The 24,040-nt window shown below is 32.4% G+C and overlaps 2 protein-coding genes across 3 annotated transcripts; one reads left to right on the top strand and one right to left on the bottom strand.

The window, feature by feature from the left end:
• LOC112749514 (uncharacterized) lies at positions 1-3,386 on the bottom strand. The gene is made up of 6 exons (XM_025797786.3): positions 3,052-3,386; positions 2,900-2,983; positions 2,704-2,785; positions 2,023-2,111; positions 1,060-1,171; positions 1-767 (listed from the first exon to the last, which is right to left on the bottom strand). Exons 1-6 carry the CDS (start codon positions 3,076-3,078, stop codon positions 544-546), a joined length of 618 nt encoding a protein of 205 aa, XP_025653571.1. The 5' UTR covers positions 3,079-3,386; the 3' UTR covers positions 1-543.
• Positions 3,387-13,930: 10,544 nt separating this feature from the next.
• LOC112749513 (histone H3.3) lies at positions 13,931-15,678 on the top strand. 2 transcript variants are annotated; one of them, XM_025797784.2, is made up of 5 exons: positions 13,931-14,077; positions 14,181-14,284; positions 14,939-15,015; positions 15,125-15,215; positions 15,315-15,678. In XM_025797784.2, exons 2-5 carry the CDS (start codon positions 14,213-14,215, stop codon positions 15,483-15,485), a joined length of 411 nt encoding a protein of 136 aa, XP_025653569.1. In that variant the 5' UTR covers positions 13,931-14,077; positions 14,181-14,212; the 3' UTR covers positions 15,486-15,678. The 2 variants fall into 2 exon arrangements, with proteins under 2 accessions (XP_025653569.1, XP_025653570.1); XM_025797785.2 differs by having other exon boundaries at positions 13,947-14,077; positions 14,211-14,284.
• Positions 15,679-24,040: the final 8,362 nt, after the last annotated feature.

Genomic DNA, 24,040 nt, shown 5'->3' with positions numbered 1-24,040 from the left:
TTCAAAACAAACGCACCCTAATATTTTAAGGGTTTTTTTTTTCTGTTTTCTCTCTAATGAGTGCATAAGAATACATGAATTTTGTCTAAAACTACTTATAAAAAAACTAACAAGCATCTTAAAACAGTTGATGTCAAAAACGATATTTTAAATCCCTAGCCAATGGACGAAAACGTTGATATCACGTCTCATTGTTTGAATCAACACCGTCTCAATTTAGCAATCGAAACCAACACCTCAACCCCCCCCCCCCCCCCTCTCTCTCTTTCTTTATTTGTTCTCCTCTTTTTTCCTCCGAAAAAAAGACTGCACATGTCATGTCAGTGATAGGGAACAAATCTCCCTTTGTTGTAGCATTGTAACATGGCCGGAAAGCTCCAAAGGTTGCCACGTATTAGATCTCAATTAAATGAAAACCTCTATACACAATATTAATAGACGACCATGTGAATGTGATCCCTTCAAGTTCCAAACTACCTCAGATTCAATAACAAGCATGGAGCCCTCTGAATATATGGACAAGAACCAAACCTGCTGATCTAACTATGCATCAGTAGAAGGTGAATTTGTTTCTGAAACTGTTGGCAAACAAGAGGGTGAGGCTAAGTTTTTATCTTTGTCAACTGTAGAAAATGCGAAGGGCTTGACAGAAGATCGGAGAGATTCTGGGCCCTCTGCTGCAATCCTCTTGCACAATGTGTCGCAGTTATTGATAACTTCAGTCAACCTTCCTTTGAGCTCACCAATTTCCACCTGAAGTGAATGAACTGAATGCACAAACAATGGTAAGCCGGAAAAATATGTGGTGGTAATCATCCACTAATAAGTGGTTCAACAATCATCACTACCTCAAAGTATAAACATGGTCAGGATATTATGATTTGGTGAGCCTTCTAAAGTTCTATGAGCCTAAGACCATTGAAAGAAGGAATCTTCTCTTTCAAGTTAACAGATTCTGAAACCATCTGTCACAGATTTTTACAGTTTTACTCACTGCGCCTACAAAGTTATAAAGACCTTGATTGCACACATTATTAAAACTCGTGTGTTAATAATTACCTCCCGATAGATGCTGTGAAGTAGTCCTCATTGTGGACATGGAGTAGTTATATCTCTGAAGAAGTTTGATTGCCAGAGCATCTGCGACTTCTATTTTGTTTTCTATCTCCTCCTGCAAGGATTTGTGTCAATTTTCTACATGTACAGGATAACAGGAATATCTCATTGCTTTTATAAGTCATAATGAAGGAATACAAGTCAAGTTTCCTAAGTGGCAACAATACAATGATAGTGCGAAACAACATAATATAGAAACAACAAAAAAAATGATCAAGGGGTAGCCAGAAAATAGGAGTTTCACATTCCGATAAAGATTCATCCTACTTGGTAACTTATTTTGAATTTGATAATCATGTCCACTGCATATGTACATTAGACACATTAAGCCGGCAGTTATCACCATGTAAGGGTTCCCCTACTATTCATCATTTTATTTATTTATTTTTGTCAATTTTTCCTCTCCAAGCATACCTCAATTCACTAAACTAAACAAAGAATTAGCATCACCATTCAGAATCTCCTGCCTGGAAAAGTCAAACTAATGATAGGAGATAACTTTTTCATGATCATTCACCACCAATATTTTCATATTGAAATAGTTAAAAAGGTATACAAAATTACAAATCCTTTTAATCAGTGTGGAAGGTTGAAAAAGTCTAGTTTTAGCTAATGTATTAGGATTTCACTATGGTTGAACTCTATGAGTGACTTTGCAGGCAATTCTTCAAGTTTCAAAACTTATGAGATGCTATCAATGAACTTTACATCATGACATTTTACCATTATTGAAGATATGAAGTAATTTCCCATTTCATGCAGCATTATACAGCCAAAAAACTAAGGTCTTGACAAATTATCATCATACCATTGTAACTGGCATTCCCAAAACACCACACCAAGTTTACATTTCTTGAACCAACATATTATGTTAAAAACTAGAAATCATGCGTTTATTGAACAGACCTGTCTTTTGCTGATTTTTTCAGCCTTTTCCTCTTGCCACTCACGATAGATTGAGAAGAGCTCCAGTATAACCTTTGGATTCACTATAGCTGTTTCAACCATAAAAAGAGAGCCGCTAAGTATTTGCTTTAAGAGGGCTGCGACCATGAAACGAGCCAACCTTCTTAAGCGAAGCTGAAAAACCTGAATCTTACTCGCATCAAAGTATTTCATAAAACCAATAAAAGTATAAAACCATAAGGAACAGAGGCTCTCTCTCACATCAATGAGTGGAGGGAATTCCATTCAGCAATGTTCAATTTTGCAATCTAGCATAACATATAGAGATATCTATGCCGTCAGCTTTTATTAATTGAAGTATGGAAAGGAAACAAGGGGTAAGGATTTTAAAGAGAAACTGAAGGGTTTATAGCTTTAGCCTTGGCAGATAAGCAACAACAAGGGATCGAGTATCGTTGCTTATTCTACAATCAGTTTGGCTTAAAGTTACAGTATCCAAAACCTTTATCATGGGTCATATATTCTGCAAGTAACATATTAAGTAATAATTCACCAAAAAATATTTTATTTGAGTTTTCAGTTTTGATTTTTGAGGATTAATCAGTTGCAACCGAAGTATATATGATATGTATGAACATATTGGAGGGAAAGTATAATGATTAAGGCATAGGAGATGCTGACCTGGAACTGAGGAGGAAGGCCTTCTCACCAAGATCTCAGTCAAGGTACCCTCTGTAGGGGGAGACGTTAGAATGGGCGATGTCTACAATACAGGAACAATAAAGTTAAGGGAAGGATAAAAAAACACAAGAAACAAATAATCAAACACCTGGTGTTCTTATTAATTACTAACAAAAACAAAGAACGTACTACATACCAGTTTGAGGGATTTGAGCTTGTCCAAGATGGGGTCAGAGGCTGCGGATCGCTCAGTTACGGTGGTGATTTTGTCACCCGGTGCCTTCAGCCATAACAAATTAATAAAGCAAACAAAAACAACATAGAATTGAATATAAGAAAGAATTATACTTGTAGAGTAGACTCTGAAGCACCCATGTTTTGAAATTGGGAATGATGTGTTGAATCGAGCTCAAAATATCGAATCCGGAACGTGGTGAGCTCTCAAGCTCTCAAAGCTGTCGCAGATAAAGCAGTTAAACCTTCAATTTCATCAGTTGGAACTCAGCTCCTGCTTCTTTTCTTGACGATCTCGCTCCTCATGCTTGCGGAGCCATTCTCCATCTTCTTTTTTTTATCGTTGTTTGTTTGTTTTTTTTTTTTTTTTTTGGAAAGGGTGGGGGTGGGGGAGTTTTGCAGTTATTCTAATAGTACATTTAGTTATCGTTTACCTTTTAGAATTTTGTAAAGTACAGGAGAAAATATTATAACTAATAAGATTTTGTTTTTAGTTTACTTTTTTTATTATTTTTTTAAATACAACTTTAAAAATCAAAATCAAAACTAAAACACAAATCGAAACCTTCTAAAATTTTATAATGGTCAATTTTATTTGTTCAAGATTGGAGTTTGATGCACCTTAGAGGGAGAGAGAGAGTTGTGATCTAGTTAGATTTTTCTATTCACATAATTTTAATTAATAAATAAGAAAGTCAATAGTTAATGTGAGAAAAAAAATGACCATATATAATTTGATTAAATAATAGAAAATAATAAAAATTAGTCCAAATAGTTTAAAATTATTTTATTTAATATTTATTAATTATTATTAAAATAATTATATAATTATAGATATTATATTATATAAAATAATTTTAAATATTGTCTTCTTAATATTATCGAATTTAATTTGAGGGCAAGTTACTCAAAAAAAATGGTTCCAAATACATTTTATTAGATTACAACTTTCTCAAACTAAAGATGCAATTGCAACTTTTATAATTCTACAGAAACCGCTAGAGATCAACCTAAACCCGCTACTAGTAGTGAAGTGAAAAAAAGGTGCATGCAAAAGCTACTATAGGCAGCAGCGATTTCTGAATGAGGGAAGTAATGTATAAACCGCTACAGGCAGTAGCGGTTTATGAGAGACGTTGCATGTGTTAAGAGTACTAAGATTAAATAATTAGTTAGTGAAGTCAATAGGGTTGTAATAGTTCCTAAGTTTGTTACTGCAGAGTAGTTTAGTTCCTAACTACCTCTTCTTAGTCTCTTCTTGATAGTCATGCATGACTATATATATATGAATAGTCTCTTATGTAACTAAGAGACTAATAATACAATACACTTCACTCATAGTCTTTTACAATCTCTCTATGATTCACAACTGTGACTCAACATGGTATCTAGAGCCTCAAAACCACTATTCTTCCGCCATTGAATTTTTTTTCCCCTCTGCTTCATTGATTCTTATTCCTTAATCATTCATCTCCTTTAACAATGGCAATGCTTCTAAGCAGTTCTTCTGCCACAACAAAACCAGAACTAGTTCCTCTTGCTGAAAAACTTAAAGACAACAACTATAATACATGGAAACATCAAGCATGGCTCATAATTCAGACTCTTGAGATGGAGCATCATTTAGATCCCACTAAAACACCAGCAAGATATGTGCAAACAACCCTTCTTGAAGCTTCTTCAAATCAAGATTTCTCTACCACATCAAACACCACTCCAGGTGCTACACCTGCTACAATACCATCACCATCACCTGCTCCCACAACAACCACAACACAGGTTCAAGAATCCACAGCATACAAAGAATGGCGTCAGAATGATCTTGCACTCACTACTTAGCTTTTTTCTTCAGTATCTAATTCCTTTAAGAATAAAGTTCTATATTGTCACACCTTTGTTGAAGTATGGAATACCATCACTAACTTCTTTTCTGTTACATCAAAGATAAAGATTCAAAGTCTCAAAGCACAACTAAAATGTGTCAAGAAAACGACTACCATTTCTGATTACCTTGGCCGGATTCACAAACTTGTTGCATCTCTTCTTGCGATTGGCCATCAGATTAGTGATGATGATCATATTCAAGCCATCATTGATGGGCTTCCAGAGGACTATAGTGGCTATATCACTTCTATCATGTCTAGACTTGGTACATTCACAGTGGCTGAGGCAGAATCGTTACTACAAGCATATGATGATATGCTTGATCGTTTCAAACATCCTAGTAGTCACATTCCCATTGCGCATTTGTCACAATCTTTCTTTAGCTCCAATAACCGAGACGGAGCACAGAGAGGTCATGGTGGAAGATTCCAAAGAGGAAGAAGGAATCTATGGGATAATCCTTGCTCTTCTTGCCAAATTTGTGGATGCAATGGTCACGTAGCCTAGAATTGCTACTCTCGTTTTGATCAAAGTTATCAACCAAATTCTACATCCAACACACCACAGATACCTTTTTCTAACACCGTTCCACCATCACCATCTCCATCATTCCATCAATCTCGAGCATATCTCACTGCACCCTCTTCAATTGGTGAATCAGCCTGGTACCCAGACTCAGGTGCGAGTCATCATGTTACCCCCGATGCAACCAACTTGTTAACATCTTCTCAAGGTCCTCCTGATCTAGATCAACTCTTTGTGGGTAATGGTGCAGGTATTCCTATCTTAAATTATGGTTCTTTAATATTAATGGATAAATCTAATAACTTTGGCTATCGTTTACAAAATCTCTTGCATGTGTCTAATATTACTCAGAATTTAATGAGTGTTTCAAAGTTTGCAGAGGATAATAATATTTTCTTTGAATTTTGGCCTAAAAGTGCCTTGTTCGTGATCAGGTTTCTCGCCAACTCCTTCTCCAGGGCCACACTAAAGGGAGAATTTATGTTTTTGATCACCTAATTATACCTAAGAATGTTTCTTGTTTGAAGAATGGTGCTACATGTTTATGTTGTTCTTTCTATACCTCACCATGTACTAAGAAATATGCTATTGATCATACTTTTAATTCATGTCTACAAAAAAATGATGTACCCATTAGAAAGATAGAATCTTGTAACAATTTACATTTTGATAAAAAATCTAAAGAGTTACATTCTGTTCCATTAAATTTTTCAAATACTGCACCTATTGTTATTACTACTCTTATAAATTCCTGCACAATGCCTCTTAATAGTGTTGCTCTTACTACTACAAAATTCAATACTATTAATTTATGGCATAAACGTGTAGGCCATACTAATGTTCCAAATGTGATACACGTTCTAAAAGATTATGGCGTTACTGTCCCTAAAAATTCAGAAGTGCATAATGTTTGTGAGTTTTGCTCTCTTGCCAAAGATGCATGTATTGCCTTTTTCTCATTCAACATCTTCTCATACTATGCCTCTTGAACTAGTATATGTGGATATTTGGGGCCAGCTCCCATACTTTCTAGATCTTGTTTCAAATATTATATTGCTTTTGTGGATGCCTTTAGTCGCTATACCAGTATTTTTTTATTGACTAATAAAGCTCAAGCCTTTGCATCCTTCAAAACTTATAAAGCTTTAATGGAGAATCAAACAAATTGTAATTTAAAAGCTCTCCAATATGATCATGTCTCTACACACATCAACAACGAGATGTGTTGAAAGGAGGCACATGACCATAACTGAAACGGATTTGTCTTTGTTAGCTACTGCATCTCTCCCAATGAAATTTTGGGAGGATGCTTTTGGCACACTTGTGTATTTACTTAATAGATTACTCACATCAACTCTTAATTTCATCTCTCCCTTTGAAACTCTTTTTAAACGAAAACCTGATTATACTATGTTTAAAGTCTTTGGTTGCCTATGGTTTCCATACTTAAGACCATATCATAAGCATAAATTAGAATATAAAACTGAAAAATACATTTTCTTAGAATATAACAATGCACATCATGGTTATAAGTGCATGACAAAATTTGAAAAATTATTTGTGTATAGACATGTTATTTTTAATGAAGAATTCTTTCTTTATCATAATTTATTTTCAATTGAATTACAATCATCTAATGCAAATAATTTAAATGTAATTTCTCATGAAACTATTATGACTTTGCAGGTGGTTACAGAACAATAAAATTCTCATTATCTAGAACAATTTCATACTACTACTAATATCATGTCTGACTTTGAGATGACAGCACCCTTAAATGCACAAGAAGTCCAATATAAAATTTTAACTTAGAATAACAAAGACTTACAGCAACATCAAGTTACACCATCAATTTCAAACACTGAAACTGAAATTTTTTTGCCACCAACAAGTCCTACACCAATTAACATTCATCTCCTGATAACAAGGTCAAAAGCTGGTATCCATGAGACAAGAGCCTACACAACCTCAACATCTTTGGACTTATATCAGAACACACCAAAAAGTGTGACTCAAGCTCTTAATACTCCTCATTGGAAGTCTGCTATGAATGCAGAATACTAGGTTCTAATAAATTGCCACACTTGGAACTTGGTGGATGCACAGCCCAATGCTACCATAATTGGAAGCAAGTGGGTGTATGCTATAAAACGAAATAGCAAACAAAAAATTATAAGATAAAAGGCTAGACTCGTTGGCAAAGGCTATCATCAAAAGGAAAGTGTGGACTATGAACAGATTTTTAGTCCAATGATTAGACCCTAAACCCTTCGAATTGTGTTAACAATTGCTCTCGCCCAAGGTTGGGTGTTGAGATAATTTGATTTCAATAATACTTTTTTTAGTGGAAAGCTTGAAGAGTAAGTCTACATGCAACAACCCCAATGGTATGAGAGTAAGAATTTAAACAAGGTTTGTAAGCTCAACAGAGCTTTATATGGGTTGAAACAGGCTCCTTGAACCTGGTTTTTGACACTCAAATCACTCTTTTAAAATTTGGGTTTATTAATACTAAATCGGATATTTTATTATTTGTAAAAAATACGAAAAATTTTATCACATATCTTCTTGTATATGTTGATGATAGTGTTGTAACGGGAAGTAGCTTAAATTAAATTGAAGAACTCGTTGTAAATTTAAACAAGATATTTCCTTTGAAAGATTTAGGGGAGCTAAATTTTTTTTCTTGGTCTTGAAGTGAAATACTTATATGAGGGTTCTATTTTGTTATCTCAAGAAAAATATGCTGCATAATTATTAGAAAAAGCTGGGATGTCTACCTCTAACACCATGCCTACACCAATGATTTCATCAGTGAAGCTGCACAAGCATGACTCAGAACCTTGTGAAAATTCTGGATTATACAGATCAATTGTTAGGGGCCTACAATATCTAACAACTACTAGACCGGACTTGTCATATTCCGTAAATAAAGCTTCTTAATTCATGCATAATCCTACGACTGAGAAATGGAAAATTGTTAAGTGAATTTTGAGATACATCAAAGGTACGACGGGACAAGGTTTGATATTTTCAAAAAGTTCTTACTATAGGATTATTGCATTTGCAAATGCGGATTGGGGAGCCGATCTTGATGATCGTAGGAGTGTTACGAAATATTGCATTTATCTTGGAGCAAACTTAATAGCATGGAAGTCACAGAAACAAAGCAAGGTTAGCAGAAGTAGTACCAAAGCTGAGTATAGAGCACTTGCGTCGGCCCAGACAGAGGTGGTGGTAGTACAGCAGCTGCTCCAAGAGTTGAATGTTGCTAAAAAATTACCCCGACTATCTATTGTGATAACCAAAGTGCTTGTCAACTTGCAGCTAATCCCATATTGCACAGCAGATGCAAACACATAGAATTAGATCTTCATTTTGTGAGAGAATTTGTGAACCAGAAGAAGCTTTTTTGTGGTACACATCCCTGCCCAAGATTAGGTAGTAGATGTGTTGACAAAACCAGTGTCAATAAGACTCTTTGATAAGTTTAGAAACAAACTTAGAATGAGTGATTCACCTCACCTAAGTTTGAGGGGGGATGTTAAGAGTACTAAGATTAAATAATTAGTTAGTGAAGTCAATAGGGTTGTGATAGTTTCTGAGTTTGTTCCTAACTACCTCTTCTTGGTCTCTTCTTGATATATATATATATATATATATATATATATATATATATATATATATATATATATATATATATATATATATGAATAGCTTCTAATGTAACTAAGGGACTAATAATACAATACACTTCACTCATAGTCTTTTACAATCTCTTTATGATTCACAATTGTGATTTCAACAGCATGGCTGTAAACTGCTGGAGGTAGCCGCGATTTATGTGAAGAGGGGCTATAAAACTGGAATAGCCGGTAGAAGATTTTTTTATTTGGTGTGGAGTAGCAATTTTGTTAGAGAGAGAAAATTCTAGAGGGAGGGAGGAGGACTTTGGGAGCGAATTTGGATTTTGTCAATGGTGACATTCAAGTGGACAACATAGAAGAGAAACATTGCTTGTACCGATTGAACGACATTGTCCACATTCAGTGACAGATTCAGAAAAATTTAGTCGTGGGGGCAAAAATATAATAAAATTTAAGTATAGATATATATATTTTTTTAGCTTCCTACGATACCCAACAAGTTAAGGACTAATCTATATAATGAATTTGAGTTTTATTTAAGAGGGACAATAAGTTACTACACATACAAGATGGAATTCGAACTTCCAACACTTGTTTACCAACCCAAATTTGTTTAGATATATTTAAAATTTTAAATTAGAACTATCATACATATTGATAAGAACTAGAAATATACACACAATAACTTATTATCGTATTTAAAATAATAACAAGATAATTTCACAAGTATAATATTCAAAATAATAAAAAAATAATTTATAATGACTTTCTTTTTATTGTTAATATGACTAAATATTATTTTTCTATATATGTTCTTAACAATTATTTTATTTTTTATTATCTCATATTTAATTATGAAATCTATTTATTATAGTCTTTATGGTATAAATAATTTTTTTAACCAAAATAATTACTATAAATAAGACCATTTTAATAATAAATATTAATAGAGTATATTAATATATAAATAATATATTTTATCTTAAATATTTTTTAAAAAGTCACTAATAATTTAAGTTGTATTTAATTAGAAAACAAAGGTTCAATTTAATTATCAACTAATTAACTAATATAATAAAATTAATTATTACTATTTTTTGAATTTATTTATTTATTATTTTTATACTAAATCAAATTTAACAATATAATTATTATTAAATGTTAAGTTTAACAAAATATTTTTTAAACATAAAATACAAAAAATTATTTATATTTTAGTTTGGGACAAATATAATATATATATATATATATATATATATATATATATATATAAGTATTAGTTTTTTTTTTTAACTTTGTGGAGGCAAATGTCCCTCTTCACTGAATGTAGGTTCGTCCCTGTCCATATTGCCGGTGCCATTGTTGACGAGGTTAGCTTGTTTTTTTTAGTATTAATTAGACTTTGGAATATAGAATCTAGTATGTAGGGTATAGGAGTTAGAATATATAATTTAATCTTTATAGTTGAGTATTAGACTTTGGAATATAGGATCTGGAACGTAGGGTATAAAAAATAGAATATATAATTTAATGTTTATAGTTTAATATTAGACTCTGGAATATAGAATCTAGTATGTAGCCTATAGGATATAGACAATATTATACCTTGAGATATATAGTTTAGTGTGCAAAATTTAATGCGGATGAAATATTAGATTTCGTTCTGTTTTTGTACTTAGAGAGTCTACGGATGAAATATGTAGTTAATTTTATATTGAACCAAAATGGGATATTTGGAGTAATTATTTAGTGTTTATGCGTGTATCAAGTAGAATTTAATTGCGTTGTAGTTATTTCTAATGCATGATGCAGCCGAGTAGGTATATCTACAGCGTTCGAAGGCAACAGAATATGCCTATACATGAACAGATCATACCTTTTTTGGAGAGGGCTGATTTGTACCACTTGGCCAGGCTGAACAGCCATTGGTTCTGGTTGGATGAGCCTATGGTCAGTGCATTCATTGAGAGGTGGTGTCCGAGATGCACATTTTTCATATGTCTTTCAAAGAGTGCACCATCACGCTGTAAGATGTGGCGTATCAGCTTGGGTTGTCCATCGATGGGAAGGCCGTTAGTGGGTGCCTGGCTGAGTTCGAAAAAATCAGGGGAGGTAGCCGACCAACTTGGGAATGATTTCAAGAGTTATTCAGTGAGCTGCCACCGCCGAATAAAGTCAAGCAAATGACAGTACACTTCACATGGTTTCATGAGAGGTTTAGGGTGTTACTAACTGATGCGACAAAGAATATTGTTCACATATACGCATGTGCCTATATCATGATGCTGCTATCCACTCAGTTATTTGGTGACAAGAGTACGAACCGGGTTCATATTCGGTGGTTGCCTTTTGTGGCGAATCTTGATGACATGGGCAGTTATAGCTGGGGTTCCGCTGCATTGGCATGATTGTATCGATGCATGTATCGAGTGACGAACATAAATGTCACCAATTTGGCAGGTCCTCTTCAACTGCTACAAAGTTGGATCTTCTGACGGTTTCCCACTCTGAGGCCGCAAGGGTTTGACGATTTTTCATTTCCGTTGGCATCCAGGTGTCGTTTATTTATTCCAAGTAAATAAACTATTATATGTCGTGTTAAACCTTCATCTTACCGCTAACTATCATTCAGGTAGGCAGCCTCCTTACTACCAAATGATAGGAAGGAGCAAAGGGTTATACAGTATTGCCTTGCGTTAGATCGATTGAGCGCTTGAGATGTAAGTTTTCTGTGTATGGTTGGTTTTATAACTAGCGGTTCACCGATCTCGCCAAGTACGTGTGCGGTCCGTTGTACTTCCGCACTTCCTAAGTGCTCTTCCTTTGCCAGAGCATGATACGAATCATCCACGTGCACCGTTTACCGAACTCTTTGTATCTCCCACAGTATTTAATATGGTCTGACTCAAGCACCCTGTACTCAACTCCACGCTTGATGCTGTAATCCTTTACGATCAGTACGTCTTCCTCCTTACTTTAGAAAGATTAACCAATATGAAATTTTGTTAGAGCGGTTGCATCATGCAGTCCCTGACTCCCAAAGGTTGCATCGACGTCCGGCTGTTGGCCTATGGCTTCCAAGTTCAAAGTTGCCAAATGGAGAGAATGTTGCTGTGTGTCGGAACTCGATGGCTCATGGGGGTATAGGTGGATTGCTCGGAGTATCATCATCATTGTCTCCAACAATGTCGACTGACTCATCGTCTAAATCATCCTCTCGCATTGCATTTTCAACTCGATTCGGTCTAGACTCAACTACAAAATCAGGAATACGCCGAGGTGAACTAGCAGTACCAACTGCAACACATGGAGGATCAATCAACAGACAAGCAGGTGCAACCACAGGCATCAACGTTGAGGCAACCCCATCATTGTCGACTGAAGATTTGGTGCTGATGCCCCAGAGCTGTCGATGCAATCTTCCAACTTGGTAAACAACTTGTGTATTCTAACTTCGGAAAAACTTCGCCTACAGTAAAACAAGACCTGCATATCTTCATCGGACCCTATCACAAATGTTTCATACTTCACATCGGTTGACATAACAGCAATAGGAATCTTGTAGAATAACTTTTTACCCATTTTGTCCCACACACCCCCAACTTCTGTAATATGCTGCTTTTTATATCTACCAATGTATTCGATAACCGAATAAAAATGATCAGCGATTTCCTATCTATAAATTTAACACCGTGCCTTTGGTTTTTCTGAATTTAACCAGAGTAATGCACTAGAGCTAGGAAATTCTTCTCACAATCTATTTGTGAAAAATGACACTCCACTACTACCTCATTGCCTTGGAGGAATATATATAGACAAGTCACATATGCATAAACCTCACGTAAACTGCTACTGCCTGTAGCGGTTTATGCATTACTTTCCTCCTTCAGAAACCGTCGCTGCCTATAGCAGTTTTTGCGTGCACCTTTTTCCACATAAATCGCAGCTATCAATAGCGGTTTACATTGATCTCTAATCCGCTGGTACCAGTAGCGATTTTTATAGAATTGTAAAAGTCGTAATTGTGTCTTCAGTTTTAGAAAGTTGTAATCTGATAAAATGTGTTTGTAACTATTTTATTTGAGTAACCTGCCCTCAAATTAAATTCGATAATATTAAGAAGTGAAATATTGTTTTTTTTATATGTATTTGTTTTTATTTTTAGTTTTATATATACTTTTTCAAATTAATAAATTAGTTAATTGTACACGGTTGTTAAAATGAATATTAAATTTTTTGAATAAATATAAATTTAAAATAAAAAATATTTTTATTAATCCTAATATATTTTTTTGTCCATAATTATATCATATTTATTAATATTTTTTAATTAAATACTTAAAAAATAATATATTATTAAGTTATTAAAATTAAAAAATATATATATTATCACTTATTAATAATAATAATAATAATAATAATAATAATAATATTCAATAAAATTTAAAACTATTTGATCTTTTGTATTTAATATAATTTAGTTTGGTATGATAGTTAAAAATAAAATATAATTAAAATTATTCTTTTATTTTCACTTGAATTTTAATTTAATTACTAAATTATCAATTAACTTAATATAATTAAACTAATTTAGCATACCCATCTATATGACACACACATATATATTATTTATAATATATACAAAAACTATGTTAACAAAAAAAAGTATGTCAGATTTATATTTTTTGTTGGTGAGTTACGTTAAAAAATAAATAAAAAATTATTATATTTGACAAAAAAATAAAAAATTAATTTATGTATTAATTTTTTTAATGATTAAAATATTTAACTTTTAAAATTTTAAAAATTAATTTAAATAATTATTTTACTAAAAAATAAATTAAAAATTAATTTATTTATCGAAATAAAATTTTAAAAATATTTTTGTGTATTAATTTTTTAAAAAAATTAAAATATCCTATTTTTAAAATTCTTGAGGAGGAATTAACACTTAGGCCGCGCTTTCAAAAGGGGGTAGCACGTGCGTTTTTATAACCTGCGAAGGCATTTATTAGTTTCATTGTCGGTGGAATATCGAATCCTCTTTCGTCTTGGCGATTGAAGAATTTGAAAACCCTAACCTGGTAATTCCCTTCTTCCCTCTCTTCCAATCTGTTATTCCCACCTAAATCTTCATACTTCGGTGATTCAATGTGTCTTCGGTCCCTTACGTGCTTCGATTTGTAGATAATCTCCTCTTTCGTCTTTCGTAAGCAGACATGGCACGTACGAAGCAAACCGCTCGCAAATCTACCGGTGGAAAGGCTCCAAGGAAGCAGCTCGCAACTAAGGTTTTCATTCTTTTCTAATTCTTTAGCTTTTATATGCTTTCGATTTTCACGTTTATTTTCAATTTAATTTGTTCTTTTTCTTTCTTGTTGCATGTGTTAGTGGCTTGTTAATTCTGGTTATGATTATTCGATCGTTATTTTGTTTGCTTAAGTTTCGTAGTTGGATTTTTCGACAATAGCAATTTGATCATTTGCTGCAGTATTAACATCTTTTATTTTATTTATTTTATCTGATTTGTTAATTGGGAACTATTCTATATTTTAGCAAGACTTATGAAAAACATGTCTTCCAACTTAGCATGTTTGGTCTTGCTCATTATTCATAATGAATTGAATAAATTCGATGTTTTGGGTCTTTGAATTTCACATTATTGTGGTAGATTTCTAAGTTTGATAAATTTTGTGCTGCATGTGTAAGATTATTGGGAAACAATGCGTGCCCAATTACCATTTTAGTTGAATTTCTTGAAGTAGAATGATCATTTTCATTATGGTTTCGATTAGCTTACTCCCCCCCCCCCCCCCCTTTTTTCTCTTTTATTTCTTCCCATCTGCTTCTTTTTGTTACATGTGTTATGTGTAATGGGTATAAAGTGTCCATGAGGTTAATGTTACGCAAGGTATAATTGTTTGCATGTTTGTTTCATATAAAAGGCAGCAAGAAAGTCTGCCCCTACCACCGGTGGAGTGAAGAAGCCCCACAGATACCGCCCAGGAACCGTCGCTCTTCGGTATAGATATTTTGTTCATTAAATTTTTCTTTTCTTTTCCTTATATTTACTCTGTTCTGAATGGGGATCAAAATCAAAATAATTTTCTTATTTTCTAACATTTGAACAGTGAAATTCGCAAGTATCAGAAAAGTACTGAACTGTTGATCAGGAAACTGCCCTTCCAACGTCTTGTTCGTGAAATTGCCCAAGACTTCAAGGTGACAAATCCAGACTGCATGTGCTTTTTTTCTGTTTTTGTCGTTCGTATTATATGTTTGTAATAACCAAGTTATTTTTGTTTCTCTTTTTGTGTATAGACGGATTTGAGGTTCCAGAGCCATGCTGTTCTTGCTCTTCAGGAAGCTGCAGAAGCTTATCTTGTTGGATTGTTTGAGGATACTAATCTCTGCGCCATCCATGCTAAGCGGGTGACCATAATGCCCAAGGACATCCAGCTTGCTAGGCGGATTCGTGGTGAAAGGGCTTAATTGTAATAGGTGTCTGGTCTATTAGAAGAATGAATTGAAAAATTGGTCTTTGTCTGTTCATTTAGATTGTATGTTATGCACCTATAATCGGTTGTGGTTATCTGGAATATGAACCACTTTATACTATTTGTTGTCTTGACAATATGACAAAACCGTGAAGTTATATACTAAAGTCCTTGTTGCCTTTGCTTAATGTGTGCTAGTTATTTTTGCTGTATTATGATTTTGGTTAGCATATATCCTTGACCACCAGACCAGCAAGTTGGCGTGAGATGTGGAAGACTTATTGTGAGACGGTAGTTGTTGGCCACTTGGCTTGTTGCACAACAGAGTTATCTAGGACATTTTTTTTTTTGGGTTAGACCAAGAAATTACAATATGATCTGGGCTGACTTAGGCCTAAAGTCCCAAATCGGACATTTTTAATGGTAGGAACTTTTCACTGAGGATGGTACCATGGGCTGGAGATCTTTTTATTTGGGATCACGGTTTTTGGAGGAAGCACATTAGCAGGCCACATTTGGGGTTGAAAAAATGTGAGTGGAAAAGAAATCTAGAGGCTTATGTTTTCAGAAATATGATAAATGGGGGATACTATTACCCAAAAAAAAAAAGGGGATACCAAAAAAAACGATAAATGCTATGATGAATATTTTTATATTATGATAATAATGACAACATCATAAGATGCATAAGGTGAAAGTATCTTCGAGCCTGGTAGCCTATGGATGAATTTATCACAGATTTAAGTTCTATTTAAAAGTTTATCATTGATTTGCTGCATATCTCACATCTGGTTAAAAAATGAGTAGATTTGAAACCCAAATTGGTTTGTTTTTGGGTAATTGACGATGTTAATATTTTAATGTTTCTTCAGCTCGATGGTGTTAGCATACATGAATGCAGGTATTTAATTTGGTTTGGGACAACTCGGGTTTTTTTTTCTTTTGGTTACTTGCGGTATCTCCCAGCTTGACAGACCAAAGACCCAGTTTGATAGACCAAAGATTAATTTCCAGCTTGATAGACCAAAGATTAATTCCCTGCGAATTTGAGCTTTTTTTAAGGGTTTTCCGCTGTCCAATAACTTGCTGCATACATAAGGCAGGATATTTGATTAAATGAAGGAATGAGCTTATGACTCAACCAATCCAAGTTATTTTTTTTTAATTGATGTCTTTGACGTTATTAAAAATTCAAATGTACAAACCTTGGATATTCTGTTGATGGATGAACAAAATTCAGCCCATCATTTTAAATGGGTCCTTGAACTTGGTTCCATTCGAAGACCAAAAATACCGATGGTTTCATGCTGATAGAAAAAACAATAAACAAAAGGAATCCTCGGGTTTCATGGAAGGAAGGCAAAAAAACAGTAAAGGAAGCTACAATAAAAAATACATGCTATCGTAAACCAGTACTAGTATACTTATATTTTGTGATGAAATCATGAAATATGATCATAAACTAGTAAGAAATTGATAAGTAAAGTGTTTTTTTTTTTTTTTGGATTAGCCACTCTTATTCAAAGATAAATCAAAATATTATTTTCTTGTTGAACAAAAAACTAAGAAAAAGAATTAGCTAAAAATAATCAGAATTTATTTTATTTAATATTTATTAATTATTAAATAAGATAAATTTTGACTGTTTTTTTTTTTTAATATTATCGTTAATATAATATGGAATTAGAAAATAATAATAATAATAAATGAGAATTCAAAGATGAATGATAGGCAAAGTGTCGCAAAGAGACGCTAACTCATATGACTTTTGAATTGGTGTGGTGATAAATGAAATTAATGGAAATAGAGGCTTATCGCTTTTAAGATAATATGTTAGATGTATACCAAAAATGTTACTTTTACACACTAAAATTAATCATTATGTATTTATATATAAATAGATATAATTTAATTTATTTTTAATATATATTTTCTATTTAAATATGTATTCTATTTTAATAACTAATTTTAATAGCAAATTTTAGTATATGTCTAATATAAAGAGCTTGTTTGGGTGAGTTTTTAAGAAAAAAAATTTTTTGAGTTATTTTTTTTTAAAGATCTTATGGAAAAGTAAAAGTAATTTTATATTTGGGTATCTCATGCAAAAAGATCTTTTTATCTATCAATTATGTTTGAGTATAACGATATAAAAGTACTTTTTTGTTTATTTATTAGATGAAAAACATCTTTTTTTAAGAGAAAAAGATCTTTTAAAAAAAGATGTAAATTACAGCTTCTCAAAAAAATTTTTTTTTTATTTTTCTAATGCTTTTACTTTTACTACTAGAAATTTGCCAAACACACTAAAAAATAAAAAAAATCTTTTTTCATTAAAAAAATTTTTTTTTTATCAAAATAATGACGCCCAAACAAGCACAAAATATGATTGGTTAATACATATACACTCGGACAGGCAGACATGCATGATGCTAGCAAAGATTTTGTCATATATACTACATATACATATACATACATTCATACGCTACCCATTCAACCACTTCAAAAATTAATTTTTGGCATTCCTGCATCTTACACTATATAAATTTTGTATTTATTATAGATAAGATGGATCTTTTAAAAGATCTCAATGTTGGTTTACTTCCAACAATCTAAGCTAGTCTTAACAGAAAAATTCGATAACGTAATATCATCAGCTTCGGAAATATATAACTGAAAGTATCCAATGAGCAATGTTACTTTTTCAAGTGACTTAATAACAGAAAGAAGGAGAATCCTAGAATAGTGGCATTTAACTTTCACTACTGTTTAATTTAACGGTGGCTATAAGCTAGCACAACCTGAGTACACTTTAATCTTTCTTTTTTTTTCTTCTTCATTCCTTATCCTATCCTTAACTTATTAATTTTGTTGCATGAGATCGAAATTAGTGATGACAAAGATGCATAGTATGTAGTTGAATTCATAGTTGCGTGCGTGCCATGATTGGTATGATAAAAAGCTAAGGAGGGACCTTAACTTAACTTGTGTTTGGTCAACCATTTACACTAATTGCTTATCCTTTCTTTGCCCATTCTTGAAAAGCCATAACACGTGGATAGCCCTGATTGGCCCATTCATAAAGAAAGCACTTTCCGACCATAATAATAATAATATGGTTTTTGTCAACTTGGTTCGCAGGCAGCACAACTGATGAATTGAGTCTTGTATATTCCATGGAACGTGGTTGGTCGAGCCGCGACTGAAAGAGACTTATGGGTGTGGCTGATGTCACCTTAGCTTCATGGCCATGGCCCCTTCTTTTCCCTTTTCATTCTCATATGCCACGCTTCACCCTACTATATATCTCTTCTAACACTAATATGCTAGCTAGTAATATTACTCTCTCTTACAGATTGTGACCTAAACACTATAATCGATTTCATACATGTTAATGATGATGACAGGCTCTATAGACAGAGGTCACACTAACATTCGTCAAAAATCACTCTTGAAAATGAAAACACATGTTTAAATTATTCTCTGAATAAAGTAACAAATAAACGCTAAACAATTAGATTTCAGATAAATTAGTCTCTAAAAAAAATATCAATAAAATTTTTTATAGGATAATAAATATGGACAAATTAGTTCAAATTATTAAGACCTTTTATCTTAATTATAAGGATTAATTTAAAGTAGTGTGTCTGCATCTGCTATTTTAAAAAATTTTATTGATATTTTTTTTTAGAGACTAATCCATCTGAAATATAAATCTTTAAAAATTTATTTATCATTTTACTCTCTCATTATCAAATTTGACAAACTATTTTTGAGTATTTCTCTACAGAGGTTATTGATCACTTGTAATGAATTCAAGCAAATTTAAATTGCATACACAAAGTAATGGGGCATAATTTCTTTTCCAAAAATATTATTTATATATCAAAATCAGTTATTAAAATTATGTTTATATTTTGTATTAGTAGTTCATTTTAATATACACCTAATGGAATTATCTTTTTTTTTCCAAAATACCTTTCGTTAAAATCCCAAAAAGAATATTTATTTTTTGCAATTTCGAATATTTGAACCCAACCCAAAATCTATTATTAAGTTATAAATTATTTATCATCTCAGTAGCTATTGATACATACATTAGTATGTAAAGCAGTTTATATTTGTGAAGAAGATCGAGTTGCTAGTTGCTAGAAAGAAGTTGATGATTATTGATGCCTTTCTTTTACCAACGGCGAGACATGCAGATACAATTAAAGCAATTAATTAGCGCCCATTCTAAGTAACAAATTAAAGCTATGCTAAAGCTAGTAGGCAAAATTAACCACTATGATAATACTCCATTGAACCCCGACACGATGTGACTCACATCTTTTAATCATAATTAACTATCTAATCTAATTTAAGCTAATCTCTTGCCCATAATAACCGTTTATTTTATTTAGATTAAGCTTCATATGAAGTAGCAATAAAGTAGCAGCAAGTCATTCATCACTAGCTTGAATCAAAAAAGAAAAAGGGGTATCAGATATCACTAATAAATATAAATTGTTTATCGAACATTATGTCGAGCACATACAAAAATGTGAATCACTTTATAGAGTAATGAAAATCCAATTAATCGAATTGACACTAGGGAGAACATATGTGATCAAAGCCTAGCAATGATTGTCACGAAAAATGGTACAAAATTATTGGAGGTAGATGGTGCTGTCGTGGCTCAAAGTTATTGGAAAAACAAGATTACATTTTTGTGTATGTATAATTAGAGTTAGAGAAGGTGTACCAAAAACTCGGTAGCATGATGATAATGGTGAGAATTTCTGTAGGGATGGCTTTGTTTTAGCTTCAACACTATTGAGTCTCGACAGGAAGATGACACATTATCCTTTAGTGCTTAAAGTTGATAAGCACATACACACTCTTTCTGCCCTTTTCATGGGTCCTACTTGTTCACTACATATGTGGACCAATGCGGCTTTGAAATCTGTCTTTTTAACCATCACACCCCCACATTAATTATAACCAAATCCTAATTAAGGGATTGGAAATTATATATGGGCTTAAATAGTACATGATAATCAAACTAGAAAGTTCACATTTTTATAATGATTTAAAACATCTTGGTCATATATTAGCTAAGATGTAATTGTTATATATATGTAAGTAAACTGATACGTAACTAATTTGAATTGGTTTAGTAATTAAATTATTTATCTATTTAAATAAATTAATTAATAAATAATTTGATCCATATTTAAATATTTCGGAAACTACGTTATGCCTTAAAACTATAAAGTCAAACTCGGTGCAACTAATTTAAATTAAAAACTGTTATACACTTTTATAGTCGCTGATACAACCGTTATACGTCGGTTACGAATTATAGCTCGGCGAATCCCTTTTTAATCGGCACATTAACTTTGCCGACTTTATGGCATTAAACCACTATGATCGATTACACAGAAACGGTCAATAAACGGCCACCATCTCCGAGTTATAAAGGAAACAGCTGAAATTGAAAAGGTAGATCATCGTTCTAAGCTAAAATAACTCTTCAAATAATTCTCTTTAGCTGACTTGAGCGTCGGAGTGCTTTTTGCAGGTGCTCCCCCCCTTTGTTTCACTTGGTGGTCGAGGCATATTGAAGTTTTCCAATAAGGTCGGACGTTCAACCCTCCAAGGAGACATATAGCTCGGCCACAACCAGGCAGGAACATTTGGCGCCCACCGTGGGGCCGAGGTTATAGAAAAATTTTCTTTCTAGGCCCCAAAATACCCTAACATCCATTAATGGCTGATGTGCCTCCCCCTTCTACGTCCGAGCTCCTTCGGATGGTAACCGAGCTTCAGCAGGCAAATCAACGCATGGCTGAGGCAAATCAACGTATGGCGGGGGAAAATCAAAGAATGCAACAACAAATTCAGCAGATAGCCAACGCCCGCCTTGAGCACAACGACACCCATCACGGGCGAAACACCAATGATGAGCATCAATCCCACCCAACGCATGTTTCGGAAACCCCTCAAGATGATGATGGCGGAGATCCCCATAACAATGAAACCTCGCCCAACGACGAGGAGGATGAGCCTGACAACTCGGCAGGACCTTTCACGGCCGATATCATGAACTTTCAACTGCCTAGACAATTCACATTGCCAACGACTCTAACTCCATATGATGGTTTGGGAGATCCAAAGCAACATATCAAAAAATTCCGATCTATCATGATCGTTAACGGTGCATCTGACCCTATTTTATGTCGTTGTTTTCCATCCTTTTTAGATGGTCCTGCACTTGACTGGTTTTGCTCTTTGCCTGCAGATTCCATTTCACGTTTCCAGGAGTTAGCAAAACAGTTTGAAGATCATTTTGCGGCATCAGCAATATATTTACATGATTCCGATTACCTAACGGCACGTTCAAAAAAAGGACGGTTGACGCAAGTTCACAATAAATACTGATGCAGGCGACCTATGGAGAGCAGGAAAAAAAGAACAAGATATACAACAAATCAGAAAGCTTCTCGATTCTAAGTCTAATTTTTTTAGATTATATACTTACTTGAGCGTTGGAGCTTTTTTTTTTTTTTTTTTTTTGTGCAAGTTTTCTACATTACTCGAATGGAAGAGGAGCCAGTAGCATAATGCATAGGAAAAGGACATTTTCAGCACCCTTCCCACTGTGAACGAATTATACTTTGGAGTCCAATTCCAAACCAGAACACTAATCAATTATACTATGTGTATATTAAAATTAACTATTAAAATTAGTTATTGTATAAAATATATGTTGAAATATAAAATATATATTAAAAATAGGGTAAAGTATATTTTTTGTCTTTAAAGTTTGAAAAAAATTTCAAAAATATCCTTAAATTTTATTTTATTTCAATTTTGTCCCAAAAGTTTTTTATTTGCATTAAATATACCTTCGATAGCTAAATTTTCAAAAATTTAAGACCAATCTAACAATAATGCATAAAAATTATGCTTGATTTGCTTGTATTCAGGATTGTTCTTATGAAATTATTGTTGAATTGATTTTAATTTTTTAAAAAATTAGTCATTAAGAGTATATTTTATGCAAATAAAAAAATTTTGGGACAAAATTAAAACAAAATAAAACTTAGGGGTATTTAAACTTTTGTCAAACTTCATCAGAGACAAAAAGTATACTTTACCTTTAAAAATAAATTAAATAATATATGTATTTATACATAAATACATGATGGCAAATTTTGGTAACTGACTTTAGTGTACAAATAATATTTTTGATAATCAATTTAGATTTTTTTAGTAGTTAGATTATTTTTCTGTATAAGTGTTCGAAATTCGAATATCGTATTTGTATATACAGTAATTCTTTAGTCACTGACAAATTTTAAATGGAACTCCACTTCAGCAATCATTTGCCCTTATATTTATAAATATTTTGCACACAACAAACATATAATTTATACTTATATTTATCAGAATTTTGTACACATAAATTAATACAGTTTATACCCAAAATTTTCAGAATTTGCACACATAAATTATTAAAATTTATTTGTTAAAGATAATTTAATATTTATGCTGGTTAAATGATAGCAAAAAATATTAAAAATTAGTAGCCCCCAAAAATTTTTCATATAGATAAATTCTATCTGATCCTCTCTTAAATAAAGGGTTAGTTACTCTCTATGACATGTCTAATAACTATTGGATAAAATGAATTATACAAGTATCATCATAGTTAATATACATACTAATTCTTAATTTGACTTAAATTTTGATCATTTAATTAATTAACTATAATAATTTTTTTAAATTGCAAGAGTTTCTAAAAACATTCCTATTTTTTAATTTTTTAATTTTTTTTCAAACCATCTATTTATTAATCAATTCTAAATAAAACAAAAACAAAAAATCAAATGCTAAGAGGAATAAAAAAAATAAAAGACAACAGTGATTCTTCCATTGAAATTAAATTGATGCAAAAAAAATTTTCGAAAAAATTTTGTTTTTTCATCGAAGAAAAACCACAATGGTACATAATATTATGTATGTTATACCTTCGAATAGTATTTTAAGTAAGTTTACTATAGCCAAATTAAGTAACTCCCTTTCAGTTTTTAAATTTTTTATAAAGTTTTATAATTTGTATATGACACAAATATTTGATAAGCATGTAACTACTAAACATATATGTTCTTTCGTTTTGTTTTAGGTTAATCCAAAATATTTATTATTTAAAATTCTCTGATAAAAGTGGGTAGACTAGACTAGACGCACGATTATTACAGTTTTACTTCAATAAAAAAAAAAAACAAGATTTTTTTAAAAGTAAAATTTCTGCAGCATGAGTTTTTTTTTTTTTTTTTTTTTTTTTGTGTTGGAACTGATCATTAAATAGGTGATTTAAAAATAAATAAAAAATATAAAAGATGAGTTTTCTAATAATTCTATAATTTAAAAAAATTATTATTTAATTGGTTAAGTCATTAAAACTCAAGTTAAATAAAAAATTAATGTTAATATATCTACTTATGAGAATGAATGATATCTTCCGCTTTTTAATTTTGATATTGGAGAGCAGTTGGTGTTAGG

Source organism: Arachis hypogaea, chromosome 15 (assembly GCF_003086295.3).
Source record: "Arachis hypogaea cultivar Tifrunner chromosome 15, arahy.Tifrunner.gnm2.J5K5, whole genome shotgun sequence".
In the NCBI taxonomy this organism is placed as follows: Eukaryota; Viridiplantae; Streptophyta; class Magnoliopsida; order Fabales; family Fabaceae; genus Arachis; species Arachis hypogaea.
This window is presented reverse-complemented; position numbering and strand designations above follow the sequence as displayed.

Coding starts and splice junctions, on each gene's coding strand:
- LOC112749514 (XM_025797786.3), bottom strand. CDS start 3,078: ATGGGTGCTTCAGAGTCTACTCTACAA. Junction 2,112..2,703: donor GCCTTCCTCCTCAGTTCCAG/GTCAGCATCTCC, acceptor TGGTTGAAACAG/CTATAGTGAATCCAAAGGTT. Junction 768..1,059: donor TTCACAGCATCTATCGGGAG/GTAATTATTAAC, acceptor TTGTGCATTCAG/TTCATTCACTTCAGGTGGAA.
- LOC112749513 (XM_025797784.2), top strand. CDS start 14,213: ATGGCACGTACGAAGCAAACCGCTCGCAAATCTACCGGTGGAAAGGCT. Junction 14,285..14,938: donor GGAAGCAGCTCGCAACTAAG/GTTTTCATTCTT, acceptor TTCATATAAAAG/GCAGCAAGAAAGTCTGCCCC. Junction 15,016..15,124: donor CCAGGAACCGTCGCTCTTCG/GTATAGATATTT, acceptor ACATTTGAACAG/TGAAATTCGCAAGTATCAGA.